At 36.8% G+C, this 24,863-nt stretch overlaps 1 protein-coding gene across 6 annotated transcripts in view; it reads right to left on the bottom strand.

Moving 5' to 3' along the window:
* The window catches only part of EDEM3 (ER degradation enhancing alpha-mannosidase like protein 3), a 74,104-nt gene that overhangs the window by 5,716 nt on the left and 43,525 nt on the right, over positions 1 to 24,863 (bottom strand). Inside the window, exons 11-20 of one of the 6 annotated variants that reach the window (XM_021102625.2) lie at positions 24,664 to 24,747; positions 23,076 to 23,159; positions 21,670 to 21,794; positions 17,423 to 17,588; positions 17,023 to 17,177; positions 16,045 to 16,198; positions 14,277 to 14,468; positions 11,392 to 11,557; positions 7,999 to 8,184; positions 6,667 to 6,714 (exon numbers count right to left, since the gene is read on the bottom strand). In XM_021102625.2, the coding sequence (XP_020958284.2) occupies positions 6,667 to 6,714; positions 7,999 to 8,184; positions 11,392 to 11,557; positions 14,277 to 14,468; positions 16,045 to 16,198; positions 17,023 to 17,177; positions 17,423 to 17,588; positions 21,670 to 21,794; positions 23,076 to 23,159; positions 24,664 to 24,747 (1,360 nt within the window). Of the gene's footprint in view, positions 1 to 6,666; positions 6,715 to 7,992; positions 8,185 to 11,391; positions 11,558 to 14,276; positions 14,469 to 16,044; positions 16,202 to 17,022; positions 17,178 to 17,422; positions 17,589 to 21,669; positions 21,795 to 23,075; positions 23,160 to 24,663; positions 24,748 to 24,863 lie in introns of all 6 variants that reach the window. The other 5 variants (XM_021102624.2, XM_021102628.2, XM_084977966.1 and 2 more) reach the window with 5 other exon arrangements.

The raw sequence follows: 24,863 nt of genomic DNA on the forward strand, positions 1-24,863 counted from the left end.
TCAATAAAAACATAAAATAAGATCTGCTTAAATTTATAGGTAAGTGTATGTTCCTGGATGGAAAATCTTTTTTTTTTCTTTTATGGTCTTTTTGCCTTTTCTAGGGCTGCTCCTGCGGCATATGGAGGTTCCCAGGCTAGGGGTCCAATAGGAGCTGTTGCCGCCAGCCTATGCCAGAGCCACAGCAACGCGGGATCTGAATCTCGTCTGCAACCTACACCACAGCTCACAGCAACGCCGGATCCCCAACCCACTGAGCAAGGCCAGGGATCAAACCCGCAACCTCATGGTTCCTAGTCAGATTCGATAACCATTGCGCCACGACGGGAACTCTAATATTCAACATAGTTTTAAAAGTCCTAGCCACAGTTATCAGAAGAAAAAGAAATAAAAGGAAGCCAAACTGGAAAAGAAGCAGTAAAACTGTCACTGTTTGCAAATGACATGATACTATACATAGAAAATCCTGAAGTTCCCATCGTGGTGCAGCGGAAATGAGTCTGACTAGGAACCATGAGGTTGCGGGTTTGATCCCTGGCCTTGCTCAGTGGGTTAAGGATCTGGCATTGCTGTGAGCTGTGGTGTAGGTTGCAGACGTGGCTTGGATCTGACATTGCTGTGACTGTGGCATAGGCAGGCAGCTACAGCTCTGACTAGACTCCTAGCCTGGAAACCTCCATATGCCATGGTGCGGCCCTAAAATGACAAAGACAAAAAAAAAAAAAAAATCCTAAAGATGCTACCAGAAAACTACTATACCTCATCAATGAATTTGATAGTTTCAGGATATGACATTAATACACAGAAATCTCTTGCATTTCTATATACTAACAATGAAAGATCAGAAAGAGAAACTAAGGAAACAATCCCATTTCCAACTGCATCAAAAAGAATAAAATACCTAAGGGTAAACCTACCTAAGGAGACAAAAGACCTATACTCTGAAAACTATAAGAAGGTAATGAAAGAAATTGAAGAGGACACAAACAGATGGAAAGATACACCATGTTCTTGGACTGGAAGAATCAATATTGTCAAAATAGTTATACTACCCAAGGCAGTGTACAGATTCAATGCAATCCCTATCAAATCACCAATGGCATTTTTCACAGAATTAAACAAATTTTAAAATTTGTAAGGAAATACTAAAGACTCCAAATAGCCAAAGCAATCCTGAGAAAGAAAAACTGGAGCTGGAGTAATCAGCCTCCCTGACTTGACTACTCTACAAAGCTACAGTCCTCAAGACTGTATGTTAGTGGCACAGAAATCAGAAATATAAGTCAATGGAATAGGATAGAAAGCCTAGATATAAATCCATGCACCTATGGTTATTTAATCCATGACAAAGGAAGCAAGAGTATACAATGGAGAAAAGACAGTCTGTGAAGGGAAAACTGGACGGCTGAATGTAAAAGAAAGAGATTAGCACATTCTCTTACCATATACAGAAATAAACTTAAAACAGATTAAAAGACCTGTATGTAAGACCAAATATTACAAAACTCTTAGAGGAAAACATAGGCAGAACACTCTTTGACATAAATCACAGCAATATCTTTTTTTGTTTGTTTTTTTAGGGCCACACCTGCAGCCTATGTAAGTTCCCAGGCTAGGGGCTGAATCAGAGCTGCAGCTGCTGGCCTACACCACAGCCACAGCAATGCCAGATCCAAGCCATGTCTGTGACCTACACCACAGTTCATGGCAACACTGGATCCTTAACCCACTGATTGAGGCCAGGGATTAAAACCTGCATTCTCATGGCTACTAGTCAGGCTTGTTACCAGAGCCACAATGGGAATTCCACAGCAGTATCTTTGAATCCACCTCCTAATGAAAATAAAAACAAAAACAAACAAATGAGACCTAATTAAACTTAAAAGCTTTTGCACAGCAAAGGAACAAAACATAAGCAAAGCAAAAAGACAAACCCACAGTATAGGAGAAAATACTTGAAAATGAAGTGACCAGCAAGGGATTAATCTCCAAAATATACAAACACCTCATGAAGCTTAATATCAAAAAAGCAAAACAACGCAATCAAAAAATGGGCAGAAGATCTAAATAGACATTTCTCCAAAGCAGACAGAGGCCAAAAAGCACATGGAAAGATGCTCAACATCACTGATTATCAGAGAAATGCAAATCAAAACCACAACGAGTATCACCTCATATTGGACGGAATGGCCATCATCAAAAGGTCTACAAACAATAAATACTGGAGGGCGTATGGAAAAAAAGGAACCTTTCTACACTGTTGGTGGGAATGTACATTGGTACAACCACTATGGAAAACAGTATGAGTTTCCTTAACTTAAAAACATAACTACGATATGATCCAGTGATCCCACCCTTGGGCGTATATTCAGAGAAAACTATAAAGATACATGCTCCCTCCTGTTCATTACAGCACTGTTTACAAAATGTCCAGGATATGAAATTAATACACAGAAATCTCTTGCATTTCTATATACTAACAATGAAAGATCAGAAAGAGAAACTATGGAATATTACATATGTGTGTATATATGTGTGTATATACACATAGAATATTAATAACAAAGATCAGAAAGAAACTATGAAACATTATATGTGTGTATATATAATAGAATATAACAGAATATATTAGAATATAATGGTATAGAATATTACTATATACACTATTATATATATTAAAATGATATATAATAGACTATTACAGAGCTATAAAAAATGAAATAATGCCATTTATAGCAACATGAATGGAACTAGAAATTATCATACTAAGTCAGTCAGAGAAAAAGAAATACCGCATGATATCTCTTAAAAGTGGAATCTTAAAAAAAAGATGCAAATGAACTTATTTACAAAACAAACAGATTCACAGATTTCAAAAACAAACTTACGGTTACCAAAGGGGAAAGGTGAGGGGGAAGGATAAACTAGGAGTTTGGGATTACAACGAGGACTTACTGGCACAGGGAACTCTACTCAATTTTCTATAATAACCTACATGGGAAAGGAATTTGAGAAAGGATGGATATATGTATAACTGAATTACTTTGCTATACATCTGAAACTAACTCAACATTGTAAATCAACTACACATTAATTAAAAAAAATAGCAAACTATTTTATTATTGGCACAAGAATAAGCAAATAGATCAGTGAAAAAGAAAAGCCAGTCCAAAAACAAATCTAATATATAAGAATATCTGATATACAGCAAAGTGGCAACAATGAGCTAAATAAAAATGGCATTTGGAGAAGTTCAAAAAGGAAGAAAGAATCTACCACACAGCTACAAATCTTCATTCTAAGGTGCTGTTATCACAGCATGCAGTATTATAGCCCTTAGAGTGTAAGGCTACGTCATTAAATTCATGGTGTATCAGAAACACAGGAAGCAAAAAAATAAAGAAAATCTCAAGATACAAAGAAAAGTACTGGAGTTCCCGTTGTGGCGCAGTGGTTAACGAATCCGACTGGGGACCTTGAGGTTGCGGGTTCAGTCCCTGCCCTTGCTCAGTGGGTTAACGATCCGGCGTTGCCGTGAGCTGTGGTGTAGGTTGCAGATGCGGCTTGGATCCCATGTTGCTGTGGCTCTGGTGTAGGCCAGTGGCTACAGCTCCGATTGGACCCCTAGCCTGGGAACCTCCATATGCTGCAGGAGTGGCCCAAAGAGCAAAAAGCCAAAAAAAGAAAAGAAAAGTACTAAATGTTTTTTTGTTTGTTTGTTTTGTTTTTTTTTTGCCACACCTGAAGCCTATGGAAGTTCCAGGGCTAGGGATCGAGCCTTCACCACAGCTGTAACCAGTCACAGCAGTGACATCGGATCCCTAACCCAATGAGCCACAGGGAACTCCAAAAGTACTAAGCTTTAATAATAAGATGACAAGGGGATCTTAGCAGAGACTTAGCAGTGGATATTCTACAATCATTCATTCATCCAGCATTTACTGAAAGCAACGGATACAGATCTAAGAAGCAGGTGAGGAAGTATAATGTAAAATAAATAACATTCCACTATATTAAGATGTCCTTAAATTTTATCTTCGAGAATAAGAGAGAATTTCGTAAAGAGGACAGCTCGGTCTTTAGGATGGCTAAATGTTCTAAAAGAGGAAACAGTCATGGGATTGACAAGGCATTTCTAAAGAGGGAAGAGATGTGCCAATGCGAAAGTGCAGGAGAAAACCTGCTGTAGCTGAAAAGAAGCCCAGTTGGTTAAGCATTCATCTGCTAACAAGAAAGTTCCGGTTGCCCCCTTTCCAAGCAAAGATTCCACCTGCTTACACACTAGATTTTTCTCCTCCGAACAAATCCTTTCCAATAGCAATCTAAGTTCTACAGATCACCCAATCAAGTTCAGTGGAGGATAATCTTGGGAAAAGCAACTCTGCCAGACTTAAATCTTGAGCAGTTCACACATAGGACCTTTCTTTTCTTTCCCCCATTTTTGCTGTCTGCTTCCCCCAGATAGACACAAATAGAGGAGTAGCCCTGAAAATATCTGTCTATAGCTGTTAAGGCACTGGAAGTCTCCAATGTAAACTACAAGTGTGACAATGCATTGAAACTTTAAAATGCTGATTTTTTTCCCCCTTGAGAAATACTGTGAGAAAAGGCAACGGAATCTTAATTGTAAACTGTTTCTATTTGAATCAAAAGGTAAAAACACAGTGTGTTTTGTTTCTGGACACAGGGTGGGAATTATTAAGTACCTTTACAAACTCTGGAAATTTCAGAAAGATGGGACATATGACAGAGATGACATTAACACTTTTGTGATAACTTTTTTTTGGCCATGCCCACGGCATGTGGAGGTTCCCGGGCTGGGGAATGAACCCATGTCACAGCAGCAACCCAAGCCACTGCAGTGACAATGCCAGATCCTTAACCCACTGTACCATAAGGGAATTCCTAACTTAACTTTTAGAAGTATGACTGGTTTGACCCAAAGAAGCAGCATTTCCACCTGATGCTTTATTTCCAGAGAAGAATGTGTAATAATGTATCTGGACATTTTTGCTAGCAGATAGGACTATTTGCCGGTATTTCTATATTAATGGCTGGGACTTATCATCAGAACTAGAAGGTGGGAGTGGGAGTGGGGGCTTGTTCTGGGCTGTTTTCCATATTAATATGTGGGAAGAAGTGCTCAATTAAAATTGTGTGACTTTTTAAGGGAAATATGTATCTGTGGAATAAAATTTTATTTTTAGGAAGGGCAATTTGGAGGACATTTTATCATTCAGATTTTAACGATGCTATTATTTGGTGTACTTATATAACCCAACCTAGTACCTTTGATGGCATAAGATGGCCAGATGCAGAGCTGGGAGATGATGAAAAAGGGTGCCTTCTTACTCTTGCTCAGTGTTTCTCAAAACATAGCTGAGTGCAATTAACTGGGATGCTTGTTTAAAATTTCAGACTCTGGAGTTCCCGTCGTGGCGCAGCGGTTAACGAACCCAACTAGGAACCAGGAGGTTGCGGGTTCGGTCCCTGCCCTTTCTCAGTGGGTTAAGGATTCGGCGTTGCCGTGAGCTGTGGTGTAGGTTGCAGATGCAGCTCGGATCCCGCGTTGCTGTGGCTCTGGCATAGGCCAGTGGCTACAGCTCCGATTCGACCCCTAGCCTGGGAACCTCCATATGCCGCGGGAGCGGCCCAAGAAATAGCAAAAAGACCAAAAAAAAAAAAAAAAAAAAAAGTAGTTAAAATTTCAGATTCTGATCCTCTGCTTTCAGAGGATGATTCAATCAATATTCTGGAGTAAGATCCTGGAACCTACACTTCTAACAAGTACATCCGCTGATTCTGATGCTGAAGAGAAATGCTGATGCAGGCGGTAACTGACACAGGACAAATTAATGATGACCACTACCGACATTAACTTATAATATTTTCCTAAGTGAAGAAAGTAGTTGATTTATTAATAAAACTATTATCATTGATTTTTGTTACTCTGATAAATATTAACAATTATACTATAACTTGTTACTGATTTAGTTAATAATGCTGTACAGCTCTTGAAAAAGCTTTATAAAAAGAGGAATTTTTTAGGACTTTTTGTCAAAAGATCACTACACAACAGAATCACAGTTCAAAAAATTGATAGAGTACCAAAGCTTTTTTAAAAATATAATTTTAAAAAGCCTTTTTACGACAAGTTCCTTAAGGGAATACTGTTGTATTGTTTAGACTTTTTTTAAATAGTAGAACTAATCTTTTCTCATATCCTTTCTCTAGTATGGGAAACACATGCTTTACCACAATCTCACAGTCCTAATCCCCACACACCCCTATACACATATGGGTTTTTAAAACAAGTGGATATTTTAAATATTTGACAACTGTATTCAAATAAAAAGCGAGATCAAAAATAATACATGCATAACAACATCTTTTTGTTAGAGTGACTTGTGTGTATTTGGACTAGTGAATTAACTTCTTAAATGAGATATTTAATTCATAGGATTTGTTATGACAGGATCAATAAATTATCATTATGGGACAGCTGACTAGACATGAAAATAATCTAATTACATTAAATCGGATATTATCATGGTAGCCACTGAAACTATATATATATATGTGCACACACAGGCATGTATATACATGTATATATACACATACACATATACATATATAATTTAAGGTTCATCAATGCGAGATACTTACTACTATTAATAATGTAGCTTGGAATCATTTTACCTTTTAATATTGCTGCTGAAATTCCAATGGTAGCACAAAATAGGGGGGGAAAAAGCAAAGGCATTAAAGAGTTACATGGATAATATTTGCCTGTGTTTGATGTGCCTAAATGCATATAATACAGGAAAGAAGATCTGAGGTGAAAAAAGGGTTCCAAAAAAAAAAAAAGAAAGCGGCACACCGGAGGATTTAAGAAGATCAGAAATCCTTTCTCTTCTGTTCTGTTTCTATTTATACATCCTTACATACATAAATACTCACTCTCCATACTGCTTAAATAATTGACATCTGGATGAATCTCCAAGAAGAACAAAGTAATATGAGAAGAAAAGACAAAACACTGTTTTGGCTAGCACTAGATTATTGCTAAACTTTCGTTGTTGTTGTTCCACTTGGAAATTATACTGAATTGAACTGAATCAGTTTCCTACACATCTGGAAAACAAACATCCCAGGGGACTCAACAACCCTGTACAAATTATACAATGTATCCATGTAAGGGGGATGGGAGGAGTAGTGCTCTCTACAGGTGTCTCCAGGAGATTAGAAAGGCTGCTGTCACAAGCAGGATCCAGTCTATGTCTGATGGTGCACTTTCCCTCATTTCTCCTCGATCCCTAGGAGTGAAACTATGAAGAATACTAGAAAGACCTTGGATTTGTACAGTAATTTGGGCTTCAAAGAGCTTTTCAAATTACTAACAAATGTCTTGGCCTAGAGAGGACTATATACTCATCAATTAAGGTGTCCTATCTTGTTCTTCAGGAACCAGTCCTGTGTGACTCTTGTAACTTATAAATATCTAAGTGATAAACTTAGGTCTCAGTGGAGAGAAACTGCTAGATTTCTGTTGCCTCCACCAAGACAGCGGTCATTTGATTAGGGGGGACCTGGTGAAACCCGACTATTATATTGTATATATATAACCCCATTCTGTACAATCTCTCTTTATTCTTTGTAAAAGAAAAGTATGATGTATCATCGGCAAGGCTGAATGGTGAACATTTGTGGTTGTTAAAAATGACTCTCAATGTAATCTCTTGTATTTTAATCACTGGGCAGAATCATAGCCAAAATTATGAATTACATATAAAATATTCTAAAAACATTCTAACTCAATAAACATAGCAAAATAAATGTTTTACTCCAGTTATTTCCAAAAAAAAATATTTTGACACCATCTTCTAAAATGTTACTTCTTTTGTCAGCGAACCATAAATAATCTTTTTGTAACTCGTTTTTGTTATTGGATTAGTAAAATTGATGCTCAACTGAAATTAAATGATTTTTCACTCTTACCTCGATCTTTTGCTTTGTCAGAAAGGAGCACCTCTACCTCCTCATATTCCCGCATGGCATCCAATATGATACTTCCTTCTTTACTGAATAAAAACAGCATGGGGATCTTGATGTCATCCGTGTCCTTTCCATCACCTGCCATCTGGAACAGAGGGGCAGTATCACTGCTGCTCCCCTCGTTGTCATCTAGCCAGGAAACCAACACAGCGAACATTAAAAGTTCATCCATTAAAAGGGTCTGCCAACCAATCTCTACTATTTTTTACCTGTTGATGGCATTAATTTTATGTATCAAGAATCATAAAAACAATCATACTTTTGGGGCCTACTAATTCTACCTCCTAGAAATGTATCCTGAGGAACTAATTTGAAAGAAGTAATGTGATCTATGCCTGAAAAAGTTTACTGGAGTGCTTTGTATAATTGTTAACAAGTGTAAACTGTTATAAGTAACTTATAATGAACTACTTGAGGGAACTCCCAGAAAAAACAAAATGTTATTATTAAATAAAAAGAACACAAAATTCTATGATTATGGAAAAACCTAAAAATGGAAAAATTCAAAGATCTGAATTACAATGATGGAACTATCAAATTTTATTGTTTAAGATTTCCTCTAATGGCATTATATTGTTTTACCAAACTACAAACTGACAATTCATTTTACATATATATATATATATGTATATATATATATATATATATATATTTTTTAGGGCCGCACTTGCGGCATATGGAGGTTCCCAGGCTAGGGGTGGAATCAAAGCTGTAGCCATTGACCTATGCCACAGCCACAGCCACATCAGATCCGAGCCACGTCTACCAACCTACACCACAGCTCATGGCAGTGCCAGAGCCTTAACCCACTGAGCAAGGCCAGAGATTGAACCTGCGTCCTCATGGATGCTAGTCAGATTTGTTTCTGCTGAGCCACAATGGGAACTCCCGACAATTCTTTTTAATATACTGTTCACAAGGAATAATTATGACTAGTGTTTTTTCTCTATAAATTAAATGAAACACTATTGTGATTTTACACCAGTTAAATAATAGTACGAGGACTGCTAAATACTGTTTTACTGGTGATGCTAGTTGTGCACAGCCCTAAGCTCACACACCAGTCTCCCTGGAGAATCTGCCTGTCCCTTCTCAGCAAGTCTGCCTGGACAGCCCTGCCAAGTGGGGAATACCATGTAGAACCCACGCCCTTAGCAATAACTCACTAGACTAAGCATGGCTACCTGGCCCTCAGTCTCTCTGGGCAACCTGGAAATGGCACGCAGAAAGACTTTCAGTTAACAGTAGATAGAGAGCCAGTTAAGTAACACAGACTCATGGCTTAGGTTGCAATTTGGGAATGGCCATTTTAGAACTGAGAGTGAGAGGCGAAGAGAGAGCCGCCTGGTAAGAAGTTGCAGAATGAAGCAGAACTGCAAAGAGTTGCAGAGAAGAGGGCCCAGAGATAAGAGATGTGAAAAACGCTAGCAATCATGGTTCTTGTTGATTTTTAGTTCCCAATTCTACTTCTCAGAGCACTCAGTTGTATTTCTCATTCTTGGGTTCAATGAAATTAATCCACTTCCATATAGTAAACAAACCTGCCTCCTAAACCAGCTTAAATAAATTGTCTCTTGCAGCCACATTATTTCTAAAATAATTTGTACTTCCAGCGCTTGCAATAAAAAACAAAACAAAGTCCTAAATTCCTCATTTACACACAAAGTCCTAAATTCCTCATTTACACACAATTAAAACACACAATTAAAACACACCAGTAAAAATCAAACAAAATGCTTCATTAGAAACAAAAAAACTTAGAGGAAAGAAGTTACAACACAAAGTTTCCATTTGAAAGTTAAATTTTTTGAAAATAAGGATCACTGGCTCTTATTTACTGACCCATGGAACTCAGTATAGGACTTTGTGACTAATAGCTACTAATGAAAACATTTGATTCGGAGGGAAAATCTATTGCACGTGCGTTCCAGACTTTTTTTTATGTTTTTAAAGTCTCAGTAAGAGATGTTAAAAGGGATAGCGATGGCAAGCTATTGAATCCGTCAATAAAAACAACCTCAGTATGGAAAACAGCTAAGGATCAAGAGATGATTTAAATCGGGCATCAGCAAACTTTTTCTATACCTGGCCAAAGAGAGACTCTTCTCTGCTTTGTTATTCGCTGGTGCAACCACTCAGCTCCGCCACGGTACCCTGAAGTGGTCCTGGACAGCATGTGAACAACCTGACAGGCTGTGTTCTAATACTTTTCTTTACAAGGACAGGCAGTGAGCTGAATCTGGCATACAGGCTGTAGTTTGCCAACCACTGATTTAAGTAAGTATTAGGAGAAACTCTGCCTAATAGCTAATGAAATTTATATATTCATTAAATCAACTTTGGAGTGCTCATTTGGGATAAGCAAGCGGAATAGTAAATAATTTCTCACTGAAGTAAACCTACTATTTTAAGTCTCTTATTAATTTTACTTATCCTGAATTCAAAAAAGGAAATCTATCCTAATTAGAACACAAAGTGGATTTCCCCTGTGAGATAAACTATTCAGAAGAACTAGCCTCACAAAAAGGAAGTAACCTTAGATCTTCCAGTTCTGTTTACTCGAAGCATAGAAAAATATGTATTTTCCCTGATAGTCATGGCCTGCTTGTCATGATATCAGTGATTTTTAATGAAAAATAAAAAAGCAAACGCACTGGCTGAAAAACTTGGGTAAAAAAATGATTTGAAGTTTGTGAGTTCAGTGGAAAAAGACTGAAGGAGATAAAAATTTGCTACTGCTCATATCTATGATATGTCAGTTATCTTAAGAAATTTTATACATCTTATTTTCAAACTTTACAACCACCTAAAAGATATTTATTACCATGTTAGCTGGAGCTCAGAAAATATCCTATTGAATAAACAGATAAAGAAACTAAAGCTGGGCCACGGTTGTACCATGATTTTGTGGCCGAGCCAGGAACTGCACCCCCATGTGTCTGACTCCAGAGCCCACATATTTGTGGAAGAATGGATATTTTCCGTGGCTTCTTGCTGGAAGTGACAGGGGGTAATTTGTCCTTAAGGGGTTTTGGATCTCGTGGGCATTTTCGTATCCATGGTATTGGGTGTTTTTACCATTCACCCTACCACACCTTCACACCTGACCCTAAATACTTTCCTAGGCATGAATATACAGAAACCCAAATCTAGACTTTCAAACAAGAAATGAGATATACACAAACGGCTAAGAGAGTCATGGGATTACTGACCCATTATGCTATCTAGTGAAGTAAAAATGATATGGCAAACTCTTTGATATAATTTTGGAAAACTAAAAGGTGAAATCCTAAAAACTACCTCTTGGTCAACACAATGACATGGAGGATGACTTACCAATAACAATGCCACCAATGGCTCCAGCATTCTGGATGTTGCGTGCCTTTTCTGCAAACATGCACTGTCCTCTCTGTATCAGGGCAATTTTCCCCATCACTGCCTCGGGGTTAGTAAGCTCTGAGCAGCCATTGTATGGTTTACTACTTGCAACAAATCCTCTTGTCTGTCAGAAATAAAAGTAACTTAGTCTTTTATCTTCTGAAATCACTACCTCGTCATTAAAATTCAATATCTAGAGTTTTAAGTAGACCTCATTGCTTTTCTAATGATAATATAGCCAATAGATATTTAGCATTAATTTTTGTTGTAAACATTTTGCATACCACACAGTACCCAACCAATATTCCTCTTGTGCTTTGCAGTTTGTAAAGCATTTTTACATAAATTATATATAAACCAGCTTTTTGTAATGACTCTGAGCGAAATAATACAGATAATATTTTCATTTTGCATATGGAGAAACTGAAGTTCAGGTTACATAATTTGCTTAAAGACACACTGTTATTAGTAAGTGGTAGAGCTGGAACCTGTCGGCAGATTCACTACATACCCACACCCCCACATACAACAGCTGAAATCATTTTTAAGCCATCATTGGTGACCAGAATTTTTTTTTTTTTTTTTTTGCTTTTTAGGTCCACACCTGTGGCATATGGAAGTTCCCAGGCGAGGGGCTGAGTCAGAGCTGCAGCTGCCAACCTATATCACTGCCACAGCAACAAGGAATCCAGCTGCGTCTGGGAACTACACCACAGCTCATGGCAATACCAGTTCCTTAATCCACTGAGCAACGCCTGAGATCAAACCCACATCCTCATAGTTACTAGTCGGGTTTGTAACCTGCTGAGCCACAATGGGAACTCCCAGAAAATTTTTTGAAAGAGGAAAAAAATGGGTTTAGCCTACATGAATCTGCAAGCAGTTCTTCTTGCTAGAACAATTAAATTCACCAAGGAATTTATTTTAAAGATGTGAGTGTAAAGATGTTTTAAGGTCGTTCTCTCTCCTAGAATATAAACTCTGAGGGCACGGATCTTCAATGGTTTTTGTAAACTTGATATATAACAAATACCTAAAGTACTGCCTAGAATAAGAGTTGTTGATGGATGAATCAACTATAAACCCACACAGCTTTTAAATACACACTAGAAAAAGTTTAAATTAGGGATAACAGAGTTCAAAGACCATTGGCTTTAGGTTATTAGGATACTTGGGTTCTGGTCTAGTAGCGAGCTTTGCTAGCAGTTAGTCGGATGAACTGGTGAACGGCTCAGCTATGTACGTCTTTGTCTCCTATGTTAAAACTAAGAGGACTGAGTGGCTGAGTGTTTTCCAGTTCTGCCCAGTAGAACCTCAGCATCTGATGCTCTCCTCAGCCACTTGTTCTGAGCACCTCTGCTTTTTCTCTACACTAAACCTCTTAGATTTGTGTTCAAAGAAAGGTTCCAGTAGTTGGAAAGTTTGAAAACCATTTTTAGACAAATTAAAGGCACTGAATTAGAGAACAGACCAGGAATTTGACAGTATCTGAACATTTTATGTAAAATTCTATAAACATATTATATATGTAAGTTATGACAATATTTTCAAGATATGCTTTTAATTTTAATATACTTTAATCTGGGAGATTGAATATTTAGGTGTTTTAAATAAGTTAAAACCATTAAATTAGAAAAGAGACTAAGAAATCAGACAATACCAGTCTCCCAAAGCAATAGAAATAAGAGCAAAAATAAACCAATGGGACCTAATCAAACTGAAAAGCTTTTGCACAGCAAAGGAAACCAAAAAGAAAACAAAAAGGCAACTTACAGAATGGGAGAAGATAGTTTCAAATGATGCAATGGACCAGGGCTTAATCTCTAGAATATATAAGCAACTTATACAACTCAAAAGCAAAAAAGCCAATCAACCAATGGAAAAATGGGCAAAAGACCTGAATAGACTGTTCTCCAAGGAAGATATACAGATGGCCAGCAAATACATGAAAAAATGCTCAACATCGCTGATTATAAGAGAAATGCAAATCAAAACTACCATGAGATACCACCTCACACCTCACACCAGTCAGAATGGCCATCGTTAATAAGTCCACAAATAACAAGTGCTGGAGGGCTGTGGAGAAAAGGGAACCCTCCTGCACTGTTGGTGGGAATGTAAACTGGTACAGCCACTATGGAGAACAGTTTGGAGATACCTTAGAAATCTATACATAGAACTTCCATATGACCCCGCAATCCCACTCTTGGGCGTATATCCGGACAAAACTCTACTTAAAAGAGACACATGCACCTGCATGTTCATTGCAGCCCTATTCACAATAGCCAGGACATGGAAACAACCCAAATGTCCATCAACAGATGACTGGATTCGGAAGATGTGGTATATATACACAATGGAATACTACTCAGCCATAAAAAAGAATGACATAATGCCATTTGCAGCAACCTGGATGGAACTGGAGACTCTCATACTGAGTGAAATGAGTGAGAAAGACAAAGACAAATACCATATGATATCACTTATAACTGGAATCTAATATCCAGCACAAATGAACATCGCCACAGAAAAGAAAATCATGGACTTGGAAAAAAGACTTGTGGCTGCCTGATGGGAGAGGGAGGGAGTGGGAGGGATCAGGAGCTTGGGTTTATCAGACACAACTTAGAATAGATTTACAAGGAGATCCTGCTGAGTAGCATTGAGAACCATGTCTAGATACTCATATTGCAACAGAACAAAGGGTGGGGGAAAAAATGTATACATGTAAGGATAACTTGATCCCCTTGCTGTACAGTGGGGAAAAAAAAATTAAAAAAAGAAATTAGACAATACTTAATATTTAAATTCAATTTCAAAAAGCATATTCTAAGTGTACATACCTCTTTATGTTTAGAGAGATCAAGCCCAAACTGAGCTGGTCCAGCAGTTAATACTACTCGGCCAAAAAATGGGTGGGAAACAATTTGTACAGCTCGTGGAGGCAGCTGCTGTTCTTTCTGTTGCTGACTTGATAATTCAATCATCTCCTGCATGAACCTCAAACCATCTTCAGCATCAATTGAACTAGCAGCCTAGGAAAGAAAGAGATTAATTTTATCTTTTCTTTCTAGAAACTTTTAACTTTTTGACTTCTTAAATATTGCTGCACTATGATTTGTACCCCCAAATCTCTTCTTTCTGTTTTCGGTCACTAACAAATATTTATGGCCTTATTTGTTCTCAAAAATATTACTTCTGGAAATATTTTCTGAATATATTATCTGTAATTTTTATCAATGTCCCTTTCACTGTTCCATAAACCACTTTTGATACCAATTGAGAACTGGACTTCCACCAAATGCTTAAATGCTCAACTTTGCTTATTTTCTCCACTGGTTGCCCTTTTAAGGAATAAACCTCATACCTGACTCATACGCTCAGTCTTCGAAATTACGAACCAACAACCAGATTAAATATAAAAGATCAGTATCAGGCACCTATTATATCTCAGCACTTGTCTAGGCCTGGGGACATAGTCTTCTACTTTAAGAAGTTTGAATCTAGAGGAGGGATTTGCAAAATTAGAGCTGGGTTTCAGAGCTAAATTCAGAATCAGGATTATATACATATACTTAAGAAGTCATGCCCACAAAGATGATAGTGGAGCTTATAGAAATAGACGGCACTGCTGAAGAAGAGTATAGAACAAAAAAGATACGATTCCAATTTTTCAGTTGTGCCTACATTGAGTGGTTATACCAAGAAGAGAAGAGCTGCAAAACAATCTACAAAATAATGAACAGACAAGTGGAAAGATGTTGCTGGAATGCCCTGGGAACCAAGAAAGGGGTATGTTTTAAAAAGAGGCCAGTCATTAGTTACATAAAGTTCAATCATAGAAGCGTTAAGGGGCAGTGGCTGGCAATTCTGTCACCGGTGACCTAAGTGGAAGCGACGTCATGAGCGATGTCACTCCCGCTGCTGGAGAGTGAAGACAAGCATAAGGAAGCAGACCAGAGACTCCTTAGGGAAGGATGGATGTGGCAAGAAAGAGATGAGATAGAAACCTGAGGGGAGGGCGAGGTAGTGGGTAGGTTGGATCCAAGATTAAGAGATATCTGAATATGGTTACAGGTTGACATTTCTCAAACTGTGTATTTTTCTCAGAATTAATGTAGTAATAAAGTGGATAATGTACAGGCCTCAGGTTATCAAAACTTTTAAAGCAAAAATCAATAAAAATTTCCCGAAGAGGCATGTTTCCTAGGTATAGACAAACAAATGCAAATTTTGATTTCTATAATGAATAAAATACTTAAGATTCAGCAGCTCTTTAGAAACTAAAATAGTGTAAAAACTAATCATTAGCTTTTAAGATTATGTTCTAAATAAAATAGTGGAAAGACAAGGGACTGAGAAAACGTGAGTCCTGCATCTGACCATATTAATGTAAGAAAACTACCGAACCTATTTCTGACTTTCTTGCTTTATACTATAAAGAGGTTGAATCAGATGCTTTCCAAGATACTTCCAAGTCCTAAAGTTTTGATTCTCTACCTTTAACTCAAACATTTAAAGTTTTTAAAAAGCCGAATGTCATTATCTTATTAAAGCTAAAGAGACCAAAAAGGACGGAGATGGTATCTAATTAGCATAGCAATGTCTTACTTGGATTGCATGTTGAACCAACTGGACTCTCCCGTCTTTGAGGTGAATCAAACTCACCCCCATCTTCTTCAAGATTTCTAAATGCTCAGGGTTAGTGGCCATGAAATCTCTGGCTCTCAGAGGGGGTTTAGCTCCACTCCTGAAACTCTCCTCTCTGCTAAAAGTAATTATAGGCAAGGCTTAAAAAACTACAAATCAGAATTGTGGAAAAACCTAAGGCAAACATTAAAAAATGCTACTACATATATGCAAAGTTGCTAGTCTGAAACTAGTGAAAAATGGAGTAACTGGAAACTGTTATTTACCTACATACAACAGGTTTTTAATAAGTAGTACTGCTTTCAAATATATTTCATAGTTACAAAAGTCTGTATCTATAAGGCAGTATTAGTCAACAGTATTATAACTATCCGAAGGTACAGAACATGCTGGCTTAGGGATTTGTTACTATTTATTTCTGCCCCCCCCCAAAAAACAGAGGTACAAAATAATACTTATGTCAGTGAATGATAACATTCACTTAAAAACATTTTTAAAAATTTCCTAGTAATGGCTTTTCTGAAGTAACTATCTAGAAGAAAATGAATACCTTAAGGCAAAATTTTTTATTTAACAACCAAGTACCTTATCAAAAAATCAAATCAAGACATTTTATTTTTCCTATACAGAAACTACACATAAAAGGAAAAATATTTTCTACAAATACAAGACATGGAAATATTTGATGGAATGCTCCTTGGTTCATTAAACAAAAGAGAAATAGAAAATTTCCATAATAATAAAAAGACATTATTGCAGAATAAACTTTGTTATCTAACTTTACTAGCCAATAATTTTAATTTTAATCAGTGGTAAGTACATACCTCAATATTTTTGATCTAAGTGAATATTTTCTTGGCTGTTACATGTTCCTTATGTTCTCTGTCATTTACTAAGAATTAACTTTGAAATTAACAAAAATAAAATAAGACATCTTACACTCTGATGATGCCTCTAGGACAGCTCTTGTCCACCACATTTTTCAAGGGTTCACGAATGCTCTGAGCATACAATGGATCATTAGGGAAGAGAATCTGAGTGTTTGGACAAGTCCAGTCAAAATTACTATCATCCAGTTCTGTATAGTCTGAAGTCTAAAAATATAAAAGAATGTTATGTAAATAAAAACAATTACTTAACATTATAGTTTGTTCAAAGGAGACATGAAGGGAAATGTGAGCATACAGAGAACGCAATAAAAGAAAACAAAGTAAGAAAACATCGAGGGAACTTCTTTCAATTTATTAAATTCTACTCATGGATTATTTTTCACTTAGAACAAACAAACATACAGAAGTAAAAAGGAGAGTAGGACATTTAATTCAAAAACATAACCTACTGTGTTCTTCTTAGAGATGCTTTGATTTGTAGTAGAGAGCCAAAGGGGTAACAGATGAGCTTCTGTGGTAAAAATATAATCTTCTATGTCAAAAATAATGTCTTCTTTATCCGCGAATAACAGGTAAAGATACTTAAACATTTCAGCCAAGAAGAAAGAATCCATTCTAAAAGAAAAGTTTACAAATAAATCTAAGAACACAAAAATATCCAAATGCCAACTATCTGAAAGCAGCAGAATCAAGGTCAATAAACCTGTCTACACCAATGCAGATATCCAAAGAACCACGGGATGTATCTATCCCCCCGTGGTAATGGCCTTGATTCCAAGCATATTCCAAGGAAATGAAAAGACCAGAGGGGATGCCTACCACACAGGTACACTAAATCCTGTCGAAGCTGTGGACAAGATTTTTCCTATGGGCCTTCATGAAGGATTTCATTTCTTCTACAGAGAACCAAGAGCAGGGAGGTGATGTAGATAAACATTGCTACTGAGAATTACATGAGAATCTTCAACTAATATTAATTGAACTGGATAAAGTAGTAAAATTTTGATGCAGCTTATCATGCAATCATTTAGGTGATAAGTGAGAAGGCCCTAAAAGTAACAGAAATCATTTACAAAAAGGTACATGAAAAAAGAATAACACAAAATCACATGGACCACAATTATAAATTTGTAAACACTTAAATATCTGTCAAGAAGGGAATATGGAGAAATAGAGAGGATTAAAAACATACATGACTTTAAAATTTAATGTTATAATGTTGTAATAAACATTTTAAAGAAAAGGTTTTAATAAAATTAAAAGTGGTAAGAAAGAGCATAGTTGTTAGATGGGGTTACAGTAACATGGGATTAAATGTACTACCTCCCAAATCCTAGGTTTTAGCAGTTACTAGATGGGCTGCGTAGTTTCACAACTCAGGCCAAGAACAATTCCTGGCACACAGTAGGCACTCAATAAACATTTACCAAATTGAATGCAAGTTTAAACAGCACTGATAAAGAACGAACTGGAGGGGCAGCTGGACATGGCAGTCAAGAGCGGGGACTTTGGAAAGAGGAAAGACCTTCCAGTGACCAGCTGTGTGATGAAGTGGGTATGATATAAGGACTACAAGCTTCAGCTTTTTCTGAAAAGACATAATGCTAATACATGCCTAGCAGTGGTGTAAGGACTCCATGAGATATGATGTCAACTATTTAGCACAGTACCTGGCATGTGTATGTGCTCAAAAACAGAGCTATCATTACTTTACCTAGACATAAATGACGTTTTATTTTGGAACAACTCACCTGAAATGTTTCAAAATGTTTTTGAACATTCTGAATGTTAATCATTTTGGAATAGATAAAACACTTCCCTGTCAATCTACAATATACTTGTGATAATTTAACTTTTTCTGGAGGACTGATGGTTATTATCATGAGCACATGTTAGCTTGGGAACTATAAACAATGAGCAAGATGTTGATTTTTGGCAAATTCCACAACTGATTATGAAAAAGATGATTTATAAACATTTAGAAAAGAAGAGAGATATGGTAAGATCAATGCCGTCTGAGTTGGGTAAAGCTAGCAAATTTGAGTGTTTTTATCACATAACTTATTTTGTACTTAAAAACCATAAACTTTTACACAAATGCAAACACACAGGCACTGAAAATATCTAGAATACTGTTTATAAAATTGCCAACAGTGTTTATCTTAGGATGACAAGTAGGAAGAGTGTTTTAAGGAAGATTTTCATATTCTTTTTGCCATTTAAATTCTTTCCAGTGATGATTTATTATTAGAAAAATATAGGTATTTCTATTTTGACGTGTGCATGCATGCCTGAGTGCATGTGTCTCTGTGTATGTGAATGTCTGTCTGTCTGTCGGTGTACACTGACGAGCCAGACAACAGCAATGGTAGATCTGTAGGGGAATGAGCAACCAAATGCAAAGTGCATTAGATGGAAATTTTTAAGGCATACTTATTTAAACCCCAGATCACTGGAAACAGCAATTCATTTAATACATTAGATGACTGAGATGAGATTTAAGCCTTCTTTTTGGTTTAGAAGCACACCAAAAAAGCCCCCCAACAAAATGAACTTTTGCTGGGATACGTATGATGTTCTAAGTTTACACATTAAAAAAAAAAAAAAAAAATTAGCTGCTTAAGAGCAGGGAGAGAAAACCCAATTGTCAGCAAGTCAAAGTTAAGTATCTGAGGTCAACTGACTATAAGTTCCCTCTGTGTTGAACATAAGAAAGCTCCTAAAAAAAATCTAAAGCACATCTAATACAGAAGTTCTCAAACTTCTGTTTAGCCAAATGCATCTGAGAGAAACAACGCTATCCTAGGAATAATGAGTTAACCAAGAAGTGATTCTCGAGTGAATAGAGGGTAAAAGGCCATCAGCCCCAAAGAAAATGACCCATCTGGTGCCTGAATTCAGATGGCAGCAGTGCTGTTGTGCCAAGCACACCTTGACTATGGTTAATTCTGTACGTGATGTTTTAAGAGACACTACATATGCTGGAATACAATCAGAACGGGGCAAAGACAGCAGCAGGAGATCCAGAAACAACGTCATACATGAAATATTCGGTTGGAGAAAAAAAGAATGTTAAATTCAGAAAAATGGAATTCTCTAAACGTGGTAAAGCATGTCTTCTCCGATTCCTCGACCTACTGCTCTCCTGCCACAGCACACATCACATGGCTGCAATCATTTCTTTACACTCCCATCTTCTTCACTGACGGTAAGTCACAAGAGGCAGGGCCTGATTCTGACTCATCTTTTCATCCTCATGCCCAAGTGCAGCATTTGGCATACAGCAGGTGATTAATTAGTGTTCCATGAATGAGTTGCTGCTATCGCACAAAGTCAAAAGACTATCTGCTATGGAAATACCCCTGTGGTGCGGCAGATTCTGACTTAATTTTACTGTTTGATCTCGGTCAAGAGCCCTAATCTCTCTGTGCCTTGCTTTCTTCATTTATAAAATGAAGACCACAATAGAAATTATACCTCAGAGGGTTGTTGGAAGGATCAAATGAGTTAAACAAAGAGAGTGCTTAATTAGAAGAATGCCTGGAATGTAGGAAGCAGCCAGTAAATGTTAACAGATAAATACCAGACATCTGCTTTCATTTCTTGCTGTTTACTGTAAACCTGCTTCCAGAAACCTATCCATTGCTTAGCAGCTATGGTCAGGGAAGGGGGTCCCAAGCCTAATTAACTATTATTAAATCCTCTGAGAGAAGGGCTGAGGGGCAATTCTGTGAGTGGATGATGAGTGTTGTACCTGTCCCTAGTTCCTGTCTGTAACGCCTATTACTACTTTCTTTATTCTAATTTTTGCTCATCCTTCAGGACACAGGATGCTCCAAAACCCTTTCAGTGACTATCACATTTCCTTAATATGTTTCATAGCATTTACACAGTGTTTTAAAGCCTGTTTATCTGCCTGTCCCGGTGACCTGAATGGTAGAAAAGACATCTTTTATCTTTTATCTTCAAAAACTAGTATAACTCTGGCACTTTAGACATCTCAGTAAATATTTGCGGAATGACCATTTGCTAACCAAAGGAACAAACAAACTTTAGTGTTCATTTAGAGATGTGTTACTATGTTCTGGGTGGTTAAAAGTAAATGATCCTGGAATAACTGGAACATCTGTGAATATCACACGAACCAAAGCATGCTTTTTATCTCTTGAATACTTCATGTCACCTCATCTCTCTAGTATCCATTGAAACAAAAACTGCCAAGGGTCCTCACCAGCCCCCCACATCAGCCAAAGAATAAGAATACACACATTAATGAACCACAATGCTGTTTTTGAGGAATTCTTGACTGAACAGGAATCATAATCCAAATCATTCATCACCACCTTGATAATGTCTAACTTTTTTCATAGCATAAAAAACCATTAACGAAGAAGAAAACTCCAACTTTCCTAATACGCTAAAGACCAAGGTTGTGATGGTGAACAATCATTTATTTATCTATTTAAAAATCACTGGACACCTACCACATGCCAGGCACTATGGTAAAATACAAAGTTTTCAAGCAATTTAAAATGAGCCTATTCAAGAGAATTAAATAAGCACAATAAACTCAGGTTTGCGGCGTCAAACACCTTTTGTAAAAAGCATTAAGCTTCTCCGAATTCTAAGAGTCATATCTGGCGTTGTCTCAGAGTTCTCCCGAGACAAGGGGAAGGGGAGGTTAGGAATTGCTTACCTGTCCTCATGACTTCCAGTACGAACATCCTTCATGGCAGCAAATCCGCAAGGCACTCTAGCATATTTATTTAAGTTTTCAATAAGTGTTTTCCCTACTTCAAGGTAGTAAGGGTCTCCTGTAGCCTGTTAAAAAGGAGAATATATGTATACATATAGATAGCTTATCTATTACCACAAAACCATTCATTTATCAAGTATTTCTTGAGTACCTACTAAGTGTCGGGCCTTGCATCAGGCACTGGAACACACAGTTACAGAGAACCCAGTTCTGAAAATAAGCCACAGATCTCCTTTATGAAGTTCTTACATGCATAGTTGGAATATGCTGTCCAGTTCTAGACCTTAGGGTTTAGATGAAATTTTTAATGCCCAGAAAGTTTGCCTGATTGAAAGAAGGCAAGAGTTTTCATATATTTTGGAGATTAGGCCCTTGTTGGTTGCATTGGTTGCAAAGATTTTTTTCCCATTCTGTGGGTTGTTTTTTTGTTTAATAGTTTCCTTTGCTATGCAAAAGCTTTTGAGTTTAGTTAGGTCCTATTGGTTTATTTTTGTTTTTATTGTCCTTATTTTAGGAGGTGGATCAAACAAGATGTTGCTATGATTTAGGGCAAAGAGCGTTCTGCCTATGCTTTCCTCTAGGAGTATCTGGCCTTGCATCACTGTAAATCAACTATACTCTAACAAAAAAGATTTTTAACTAAAAAAAAATTAGGTGAAAAAAAAAGGTCTTTTCAGCAATCACCATGATTCATCTATATATATATACATTAAGCTCAATAAATCAATTATATTATATAACATAGCTTTAAAAAAGAAAGAAGGCAAGAGTCATGCTTTAGGAAGCATTTCTAGAACATAAAATTTCTTTTTAGGAGTTCCCGTCGTGGCGCAGTGGTTAACGAATCTGACTAGGAACCATGGGGTTGTAGGTTCGATCCCTGCCCTTGTTCAGTGGGTTAACGATCCGGCTCCGGCGTTGCCGTGAGCTGTGGTGTAGGTTGCAGATGCGGCTCGGATCCCGCGTTGCTGTGGCTCTGGCGTAGGCTGGCGGCTACAGCTCCGATTGGACCCCTAGTCTGGGAACCTCCATATGCCGCAGGAGCAGCCCAAGAAATGGCAAAAAAAAAAAAAAAAAAAAAAAAAAGACAAAAATAAATAAATAAATTAAAAAAAAATAAAATTTCTTTTTAAAGAAATTTTAATAAATATTTTGAAAAGGCATAAGACTTAGATGTCAAGTCCTGCACCTTTCAAAACTATGAGTTAGCTTAATAAGAACCACCATATATCCAACCATTATAACATTAAACAAGGACTTAAAAACCCTCACTACTACTATAAGACAGTGAGATATCCAATAGAGAATGGGGGCAAAACAGCAAAAAGAGAGGTCAATGAGCTTACTTTATACAAGAAGTAGGTACTTTCTGCAAATTCTGGCCTTAAAGGATGTTGAGCCCAGTGCACCCTGAAATCTGTGGTAAACGCCTAAACAAAACAATATACAAATAAAGTATGATTTAAAACAATAAACAAGTAGTTCTAGAATATACAGTATATAAATTAAATCTAAGTAAAAATAGGTAAACAATTTTCATCTATAAAATGAAAATTTGCTGCCTGATGGGAGGGGGAGGGAGTGGGAGGGATCGGGAGCTTGGGCTTATCAGACACAACTTAGAATAGATTTACAAGGAGATCCTGCTGAATAGCATTGAGAACTTTGTCTAGATACTCATGTTGCCACAGAAAAAAGGGTGGGGGAAAAATGTAATTGTAATGAACACATGTAAGGATAACCTGAACCCCTTGCTGTACAGTGGGAAAATAAAAATTATTAAAAAAATTTTTTTCATTGCTTAAAAATCACAATTCATTTTTGTGATGGCTGCTGTTCTTACCAACTAAAAGTAATTTTTTTTTTTTAAATGGTCACTCTGGCTATTAGGAAGCTTAGAAAAAACTACGACCTCAGTAATGCCACTACATGGATCTTGATGGCCTTACATAACTGTGTTTTCTTCTTTTTTCTTATCTCCATTTTTTCCCTTAATCATTAAGTCACTCATTCTCTTATTTCTATTTTAGCATATGCTCTCTTTCACAAGAGAGTCAAATCCCCTGTGGAATGAGACAGGGTATTACTTAAAAAGAAAACTTTGCCTCGCTTAAATGTATTCAATAATAGGGTCAACTAGTTAAAAATTATTAAAATAAAAAGAGAAACCTTTATGGGACAAGTAAAACCTCATTTGTACTTAGTTCAAACCTTAGTTTACACTGAATATGGATTTTCTACCACGTACAGTCCTATTCATCTGAAGGCTAATAAAACTGTACTTTCTGAAACAAACACATTAGGAAGCCTTCTAAATTGGTGAGATGCTTAGATGTCTCACAAAGGATAGTCAGTAAGCAAGTACAGAACAAGGCCATACACAAATTTGGAAATTTTTAATGGTCCGTCTCTTGAAAGCCAAGAAGTAAGCCATTAAAATCTTACCATATCCAGCTAGCAAGAATATTTATTACTAACATAATGTATAAAACCAGAGAGAATAATCTTAATCAGCACAAGAAAGAGCTAACATTTCCAAAGTTCCAGGGAGCATGTGTGATCAGCAAGGATATACTCAATGTGCATTGTTTTCATAAAAAAAAGTTTAGAAAATAAAAAATCTCCGTAGCTGGTGGTTATTTGTAAAAGTTAGAATGAGACAATAAGCAATGGTATGGACGAGAAAAGGTTGAGAAATACCAATATGGGAATTTTTTTAAACATAAGATTAATAAACTATCAGCATTATCCTAGAGTTCTCTTAATACACAAGCAAAAGGAAAAACATGTACAATATTGTATAACTAAAAATATATTAAACGATTTAACGAGGAAAAATGAAAAAGAACAAAACAACCTTGAAGATGGCATTTTCTACCTTTAAATTAGCAACCTACGGTATATGTAAACGTCAAAGTTGATGTGCTTACTTACCTCTGGTAGAAAATTGTGTTTTTTTATCACCTGATACAACATTTCATGAGTTTCAATAGCAGGTCTAATATCCCCTTTTAAGACCTAGCAAATGACAATAACAAAATTACCTAGTAAAATATGAGTTGACTTTATAATCATTATACAAACAGAAAAACGTAGATCAATACGATTTTGAAATGTGACTCTGGGTTTTGGTA

The sequence above is a fragment of the Sus scrofa genome, chromosome 9 (genome assembly GCF_054392235.1).
Source record: "Sus scrofa isolate SSC_HxYL_T2T_F1_AM1 chromosome 9, Sscrofa_HxYL_maternal_Yorkshire_Landrace_v2.0, whole genome shotgun sequence".
Lineage (NCBI taxonomy): Eukaryota > Metazoa > Chordata > Mammalia > Artiodactyla > Suidae > Sus > Sus scrofa.